Here is a 9119-nt window from a genome sequence, read left to right as displayed (position 1 = left end):
TACTAGAAAGTAGTTGTTTGGTTGTTCGTATTATGTGTTTGTCATATATATCAAGACTTATTATTATTCATTAAAGGGGTAGAGATTGTATCCATACTTTAGGAATATCCATAAAAAATTTGTAGCCAACTCAAATGTCTCCCAATCTCTTTTAGAATTGTGATCCAATGTTCTAAAATGGATTATCGATTTGTGAATAATCACTTCTCCTAAATATCCCAATACTAAAAAAAAAATTAGGAAGGATTCGACATTTTCATAATTCACAAGGAATTTATTGTGCTTCCATATATGAAATTCTATAGAAATATATAATTAACCTTCAAATGGTTCCCACAATATGACTTACCATAGTTTGAAATCATTCATTTGATAGACCAGAAGTTTTTTACTATGAATTTCATTCTCATGGTATCTTATATATATTGTTTTCCTCTAATGATTCTCATATTTTTTTTTCCAGATCCACCACTATATACATTATATAGTGTGTTATCGAGTCCATTAAAATTGTAGTTTTTGCACAAATATTTTGCATGTTTCTATGCCTCATGTGCAAGCAGCTTTCTTTGTCGTGAGGCAGAATAGAATTTACACACCGAGAGTTTTCTAATACCTTGCATAATTGTTGGATTTTTGTACATAAAGAAGATGAACAGTAAAAATATAGCTTAATTAATTTATAAATTAATATAATATATTCATTACTATTAATTTTATTTAAGTATTAAACATAAATATATTATTTACACTTATTAAATTTCAACTAATATTTTTACAATTTATATCTATGTTATTTTAACTATTCAATATAAATTATTATTATGAATTATCAATAATCTAATTGATTTATATTAATTTATTTACTTTGAGTAATTAGTTTAAATAATTTAGTTATGTTTAGCGTTGTTTTGAAATTTAGAAAACTAAGTAAACTATTTACAGATATAGCAAAATATAGATCTATTAGACTATGATATACATAATTTATTTAATACTGATAGATGTACATTGTGGTTTATCGGCGGTCTATCATTGTCTATCACTGATTGATAGTGACATTTTGCTATATTTGAGAACACTTTTGGCCGTTTACGATTTAAAACAACTACCCTAATGTTTAATATAAAAATTCATTTATATTTATTTTAATTAGTTAAATAATAAATTAATATAACAATAAATCAATAATGCTAAATTTAATTGATAACTACATATATCGTTCTCTTGCATTTAATTAAGTAATCTGTAAGATCCTCTTGAACACTCATAAGATCTTCTTCCCGGCAAACTCAATAAATAGAGCAACAAAACAGAGCAAACAAAAGGAAAGAAAACAGAGACAAGAAGAAGATAGATGGATCACTGTATTACTTATTCCTTGTTCTTATTTATATATGGTTTCTTCAACAATATCCCTTCCTTACAAGCATTCGACACTCTCACTGAACCCTTCCCCAAAATAGAAGAAACTCTCCTCTCGAAATGACCTCCCCTGCCTCCCTAAAAGAAGAAACTACAACAAGGAAAATTTTCAGCACCTTAGAAAGAGTTGGTCTTCTCTCCTACCTAAAAGTTCACTAACTTTTAGAAAATTCCTTTCCTGCCTCTGTCGTCTAATCCCTCTGCCTTTTTGTAACAACTTCGCGGTCCCCTCCTTCCTTTCTCCCATACGCGCTCGTGGTCCCCTCCACCTTTCCTCCCACATTCTTTCCTTGATCTTCATTGGTTGTTTTGACAATTATCTTTTTACCCCTTCTTTTATAAGTGTAAATTATTTGAGGCCTTACAATACTCCCTTTCTCAAAATGAACCTTGTCCTCAAGGTTGAAATGAGGGAACTGCTGATTTAGTACACTCACATCTTCCCAGGTCGCTTCATTTTCAGACATCCCCTTCCATTTGACTAACCACTAGTGTGTTGCCATGCCTCCATTTCATCTTACCCCTAGGACAGTTTCAGGCTCAGTCTGTAGTTCGAACTCTCTAGTCAGCTTGGGAGGGTGTTGTTGGATCCGCTGGCCTTGTCCAAGCTTCTTCTTGAGTTGAAAAATGTGGAAAACATTATGTATTTCAGCTTCTGGTGGCAAACTCAGCCTGTAAGCTACCTCTCATGTTCGATCAATTATTTTATAAGGCCCATAGAACCTTGGAGCTAGCTTTTTGCTTCTTTTCTTGACCAATGTCTTTTGTCGGTAAGATCTCAACTTTAAATATACTTCTTCTCCTACCTTGAATTCCAGTTCTCTTCTATGTTTATCGGCTTGCTTTTTCATTCTATTCTGTGCTATGGCCAAATTTTCCTTCAAAGCATTGAGTGCTAAATCCCTCTCTTGTAGTTGTTGTTCCATAGTATTATTGAATGTTCTTTTATCCCCATAGCTGATTAAGGGTGGTGGTGGTCTCCCATAAACTGCCTGGAAGGGGGTGGTTTTAATGGAAATCTGAAAGGTTGTGTTGTACCATAATTCTGCCCAAGCCATCCATTTGTTCCACCTCCTTGGTTGCTTATTGCAAAAACAACGCAAATAAGTCTCCAAACATCGATTCACCCTCTCTGTTTGTCCATTAGTTTATGGATGAAACGATGTACTTCTTTTAAGTTTTGTCACAATTGTTGAGAACATCTCCTTCCAAAAGTTGCTCACAAGAATTTTGTCTCGATCGGTTAAAATGGGCAGGGGTACTCCATGGTGTTTTACTACTTCCTTAATGAATATCTCAGCAACTTGCTTTGCTGAAAATGGGTGTTTAAGAGGGGTGAAGTGAGCATACTTACTCAATCGGTCTACCACCACCATTATAGCATCATATCCTTCAGCTTTTGGTAACCCTTCCACGAAGTCCATACTCCAATCTTCCAATATCATGTTTGGAATCGAGAGGGGTTGAAGTAGGTCTGCTGGTGTGAGTGTCTAAAACTTGTTCCTTTGGCAAATTTCACATCCTTCCACGTATTTCTTTACATTAGCCTTCATTCCATGCCAGTATAGCTCTCCACTCATCCTTTTGTACATTCTCAAGAACCCTGAGTGTCCTTCTAACACCGAATCATGGAAAGTATGCAGCAGTGCAGGGATCAAACTAGATGTCTTAGATAGAACTAACCCGTCCTTGTAGGTTAAGCGATCATGCTGCCATTTATATTTTGGCATTTCCTCTAGATCTTCCTTCAACATGGTGATGATTTTCTATAATTCCTCATCCTCCTCTACTTCCTTCAAAACCATTTCAATGTCTATAACAGTAGGTGCTGATAGTGGGCACAATTCCCCTTGTCCTGTCACTCTTGACAGGGCATCTGTAGCTTTATTTTGTAACCCGGGTTGGTATAGAATCTCAAAATTGTAACCAAGTAGTTTGGTTAACAAACTTTGGAATTGAGTTTGTACTTCTTGTTGTTCTATCAAAAATTTCAAAGCCTTCTAGTATAAAATCACAGTAATCTTGCTTCCCAAGAGGTAGTGTCTCCATTTTTCTACTGCTAGCACTATTGTCATCAGCTCTTTTTCATAAATTGACTTCCCTTGGGCCTTTGCTGATAATTTCTGATTGAAGTAGGCTATAGGCTTCGAATCTTGGGAAAGAACCACACCTAAGCTAGTCCCTGATGCATCTGTTTCAATCACAAATCCTTTTGAAAAGTTAGGGAGAGATAATACAGGTGCAGTGACCATGACTTGCTTCAGATTCATAAAAGGCTGATTGGCTTCTTCACTCCATTCAAATGCATTTTTCTGGAGGAGTTTGGTAAGAGGGGCTGCTATGTTCCCATATCCTTGCACAAAGTGTCTATAGTACCCTGTGAGCCCTAAAAATCCTCTAAATTCAGACACATTCTGAGGTTATGGCCATTCCCTCATAACTTTAACCTTCCCATTATCCACTTCTACTCCATTCGATGATATCCAGTGGCCCAAATATTGGATCCTTGCCTGACAGAAGGTACATTTTTTTAATTTGAATACAACTTGTGATCCTTAAGTACATTGAAGACCACTCCCAAGTGTGTTTCATGTATTGATAAATCAGGACTGTTCACCAATATGTCATCAAAGAAAACAAGTACAAATTTACGTAGGAAAGGATGAAAAACCTGGTTCATCAATGATTGAAAAGTGGCTGGTGCATTGATGAGTCCGAACGGCAAGACAAGAAATTCATAGTGACCTTCATGCGTTCGGAAAGTTGTCTTCTCAATGTCCTTCTTATTCATCCTGATTTGGTGGTACCCTGACCTCGGATCTAACTTAGAGTAGACTGTTGATCCATGTAATTCATCCAACAACTCCTCAATGACCGGTATAGGAAACTTGTTATCCACTATAGCTTGATTTAATTTCCTATAGTCCACACAGAACCTCCATCCTCTATCTTTCTTATTTACTAGTAGGACCGGGCTGGAATAGGGGCTGTGGCTTGGCCGGATGATCCCTGCTTTCAGCATTTCCTCCACCAACTTCTCAATTTCTTCCTTTTGGCAGTGGCCATACTTATATGGTCTTACATTTATTGGTTTCTAATCTGTGCTTGTCAAAATGCGATGGTCTATAGCCCTTTTAGGTGGAAGAGCCTTTATTTTCTCAAATATGTCCTAATTTTCTTTGATTAGAGCCCTGCCTCTTCGAGCTCCTCTTTTCCTTCCTTCTTGTCATCACTGTCATACTCATAGTTTTGAAATTCTATCAAAAAACCTTGGTCATCCTCTTCGCCTGATGTTGTGAGAGTCTTGAGGGAAATCTCTGCCTTAGTTAGGGATAGATCACCCTTCAAAATGACTTGCGAATTCCCTGCCATAAATGACATAGTTAAAGATGGCCAATATACTCCCATGAATCCCGTTGTACATAACCAAGGCATCCTGAGGACCATGTCCATATGTCCCAAATCAATCGCAAGAAAATCAGTCTTCACACTGAGGTTGGGTAGTTCCAGGTTAATCGCCTTGCAGATCCCCTCCCTCTCCCCCTATCGCGTCCCCATTTCCAATAACTACAGAGAAGTTTTTCTTGTCCATAGGTATTTTTAGTTCGTTCACTAACCTTTTATACATAAAATTGTGCGTGGCTCCACAGTCAATCAGCACTAAAACCTCCTCTCCCTTCATTTTCCCTCTTAGCTTCATCGTCCCCCTAGTTGATAGGCCATAGATTGATCTTAAGGCAATTTCGACCATTTCATCTGTTTCTTCCTCCTCTTGTGGTTCTCCTTTTTCCTTTTGATCCAGATCAAGTTCTTCGTTCTCATTGGTGATGAATAACATCAATTCCCGGTTCTCCTTCAGCTTGCATTGATGGCCTAGGCTGTATTTCTCATTACAACGAAAACATAATCCCTTATCCAGTCGTTCGCGAAACTCACTATCCGACAGCCTTTTCATGGAGGGCTCCTTCTTCACAAAGTTGTTCTTCACTGGTAGGGTAATCCTTTTCGTCCCTTGTATCTCCATGCTCTTCCCGCTCTTCAGAGTCAGATTTTCTTTGCTTGGGCCTTCCTTCTTGCACGGCCCAACGACTCCTAGATCTGCTAATGCTATCTTTAAGGCTACATTGCGGTCACTCACTAGTTGGGCTTCATACATACACTCTTCAAGTATGGTTGGCTTTCTACTGATCACTTCGGCCCTCAAGGTTGGTTCCAGCCCATTTACAAAAGCATCTCGAAGGACTTCTTCAGCTAGGTCGGGTAGGGGTGCTGAATATGTGACAAATTTCTTCACATACTCTGCATAAGTCCCTTCTTGCTTTATCCTCAACAATCTCACGCCTAAACTTCCCTCTCAGGTAGGTCTATAGTACTCGAACATCCTCCTCTTTAGGTCTTCCCATGTTCGAATAGGTCTCCAGTTGTAGCTCCATCTAAACCAATCCACCTCCTCTAGCCGAAAACTAATGACAACGACCTTGACCTTCTCTTGATTAGACAGTTCATGTATCTCAAAATAATGCTCTACCCTATACACACAAGATTCAGGGTTCTCACTAGCGAAAACGGGTATTTCTAACCTCTTGTACTTACTTTTATCAGATGCTTCTCCTCCATTGTTGGGGTTTGACTCTGATTCATCAGCTTTGCCTTTCATTTTCATCCTTCTCCCATCAGAAGCATCCGATTCCTCAGCCTTTCGAGCTGTATTGCTTTCTCTCATTTCCTCTGTCAACTTCTCGATGTTTTTGCATAAACCCAGCAACATCTCTTTCATCTCCGATACCTCATTCTCATTTTTTTCAAGCCTTCCTTCCACTTGTTTCTGAGCCATTGCTCGTGTACGCCCCAGGATGAAGCGGGCTCTGATACCACTTGTAAGATCCTCTTGAACACTTGTAAGATCTTCTTCCCTGCAAGCTCAATAAATAGAGCAACAAAACAGAGCAAACAAAAGGAAAGAAAATAGAGACAAGAAGAAGATAGATGGATCACTGTACTGCTTCTTCCTTGTTCTTATTTATATATGGTTTCTTCAACAATATCCCTTCCTTACAAGCATTCGACAGTCTTACTGACCCTTCCCCAAAATAGAAGAAACTCTCCTCTTGAAATTACCTCCCCTGCCTCCCCAAAAGAAGAAACTACAACAAGGAAAATTCCCAGCACCTTAGAGAGAGCTGGCCTTCTCTCCTACCTAAAAGTTCACTCACTTTTAGAAAATTCCTTTCCTACCTCTGCCGTCTAATCCCTCTGCCTTTTTGTAACAACTTCGTGGTCCCTCCTTCTTTTCTCCCATATGCGCTCGTGGTCCCTCCACCTTTTCTCCCACATTCTTTCCTTGATCTTCATTTGTTGTTTTGACATTTCCCTTTTTACCCTTTCTTTTATAAGTGTAAATTATTTGAGGCCTTACATAATCATTCAATTTTAGTTTCTATATACAAAATTATTAAATTGAACATATATAATTAACTTTCAAATATTCATTATCCCGCAAATCCAAACATAGTCATTAATTATCTCATACATTTAAAACTCTGACATTCAAATCTCAAATATTTAATATCGATATATATGATCCAAATGGGTTTTTAAGAAAGAAGAAAAAAAAAAACGAACTGCACCCACGTAAAACCTAGGTTACACAAATGTTAATTGATATATGAATATAAAATCTTTAAGATTGTTTTACGACTTAAATAAAACATATTTTTATGTACACAACATTAGAATACGAAGAACATTTAAGGTAATCTCAGTTACATCATCATGTCATCAAATGATAAACCAAAATATGGGTTTGAATTGGGAAAATTGTCTGAAGTTTGTTAAATGAATAGTATCACAAAATACCAGAAAGTATAGAACCTTATATATCGGATAAAACATTAGCCTAAAAACTTCACGTTGTCTCCTTAAGATAATTTTACTCACTCTTATATATGTGATATTCATGAGTAGTTGTCACCCAGAATAGAGCAAATTACCTATCTTACAGAGGCAGTACTTCGTCCACAAGATCCAACGAACTATAGTTTGTGAAAATGTACCAACTTCAACGACTTTATAAAAAAGGAGAAAGTTTCAATAGGAGAAATGCTTATGAAAAGAAGTAAAAACAAATTTGAAGAATATGCATATTTATAGACTAATTAGTGGTCATATCCCTTCTCCAAGTTGGTTATATTTTGAAAAGACATATTCATTCATAAAATAATGCAACTCTACACGAATAATCACAAATCATTTAAACTGGAAGGCTTTCCTCTAGTCTCGATTTGCTTTTTTTTTTTTAATTCTCTTTGAGCTCTTCTTTAGCTCCTCGTGTACTAACATCACTCTGGCTTTTGAATAAATGCATATTTACTAGATCTGGGATATGATGGGGGTGCTATGGTTGTGTCAACCTAGATGAGTCTGCTGCACCTCTTGAACCCTCATTTCTCTAGTATATTATATTGTTAAAAAAAAAAATAATTACATATATAAGCTCAAGAGTTGAAATAATTACAATAGGTATATAAATTCCGGAGTGTGATTGAAAGCTATGGTTTTAGAAAGTTAAAACTATACAATGTAGCTAGTTTTAATTTTATCCGTTAACACCTTAAAAACGGTTGTTTTACTGTTAATCTTTTACCTTTAGTATTTGACATTCAATTTAAATGCACATGGAGATGACTAAAAATATTCTTGTTTCTTTTAAACTTGTAGTGTTGAATTAGAATTTTAGAGATTAATTTTATCAACTACAAGGATTCTTCAAAAAAGAATTTATTATCATAAAATTCATAAAAAAAGATTTTAAAAAGCCTTTAGAGCATGCCATTTAACTAACATTTGTTAATAAAAATGCTTATTAATAAGTACTATTCACTTAATTCCACTATTTTGGCAATTTTATTCAAATGTCAAAATTTTCCCAAGGCATTCAAAAGTAAAATTGAAACCAACTAAATTATCACAATTTCATAACTTTCTACATAACTTCAGATTATTCAACTAGAAAGTTGGAAGGTTTTTCAAATTTTCTCTTTCATTATTCAAGTCATTAAGAAATTTAATACAACTACAATGTGTTTCCTTCTCATATACATATTTTCTTAACTTCATTACCAAATTTTTAAGAAAACACTTTTTTTTATGCTTTTTAAGCACTAAGAAAATCGATCCAAATAAATCCTTATTCTAGATATTTGATTATGATTATGGGTTCACTTGAATACCAAAGTTCGAGCACTATAACATAGTTCACCTTCGCTATAATTTCAATACTTCAATCGACACACAAATAGTGATTATTCTATGAAGAAGAGTGTTTAATCCAACTAAAATCGAAAGAAAAAAGGTATTTCTTTACAGAATATTAGGTAAATTTAGGTATAGTTGTATGACATTGAGCTGGGAAATAGACCCAAAATCGAGACCACATTCCTAATGGAAGAATCATTAGACTTGAAAAATCCATTTGCATGAAGAACCACACCCGTTGTGATTGATTGCTCAAATCAACAAAAAACATACTGGGGTTCACTGTGATTATAAATCGAAATTCCTCTCTTTCTCTAACACCTCCAATTATGCATTGATTTTCCTTTCAAAACATCAACCCAACTTCACATTAAAACATGTTCAACAAATTAAATCAGTAAATTTTCTAAAGACATAATAATATGGAATACCTCTTTGGT

At 35.7% G+C, this 9119-nt stretch overlaps 1 protein-coding gene and 1 pseudogene across 1 annotated transcript; both read right to left on the bottom strand.

The window, feature by feature from the left end:
• Window positions 1-1374: 1374 nt before the first annotated feature.
• LOC150031984 (uncharacterized) lies at window positions 1375-2870 on the bottom strand. Its single transcript, XM_090308343.1, has 3 exons — window positions 2649-2870; window positions 2232-2507; window positions 1375-1503 (listed from the first exon to the last, which is right to left on the bottom strand). Exons 1-3 carry the CDS (start codon window positions 2868-2870, stop codon window positions 1375-1377), a joined length of 627 nt encoding a protein of 208 aa, XP_090164469.1.
• A 1738-nt stretch (window positions 2871-4608) lies between these two features.
• Window positions 4609-6259, bottom strand: LOC150031983 (uncharacterized; annotated as a pseudogene).
• Window positions 6260-9119: the final 2860 nt, after the last annotated feature.

Source organism: Benincasa hispida, chromosome 12 (assembly GCF_027475165.1).
Source record: "Benincasa hispida cultivar pf3 chromosome 12, pf3_genome.v1.1, whole genome shotgun sequence".
Taxonomy (NCBI): domain Eukaryota; kingdom Viridiplantae; phylum Streptophyta; class Magnoliopsida; order Cucurbitales; family Cucurbitaceae; genus Benincasa; species Benincasa hispida.
This window is presented reverse-complemented; position numbering and strand designations above follow the sequence as displayed.

Excerpts from the sequence above, each read along its gene's own strand:
- LOC150031984 (XM_090308343.1), bottom strand. The coding sequence starts at position 2,870 with ATGATATTGGAAGATTGGAGTATGGACTTCGTGGAAGGGTTACCAAAA. Across the intron at positions 2,508-2,648 it reads CCGATCGAGACAAAATTCTT|CAACCAAGGAGGTGGAACAA; the intron begins GTGAGCAACTTT and ends TTTTGCAATAAG. Across the intron at positions 1,504-2,231 it reads GAAGAGAACTGGAATTCAAG|GGAGGCAGGGGAGGTCATTT; the intron begins GTAGGAGAAGAA and ends TTCTTCTTTTAG.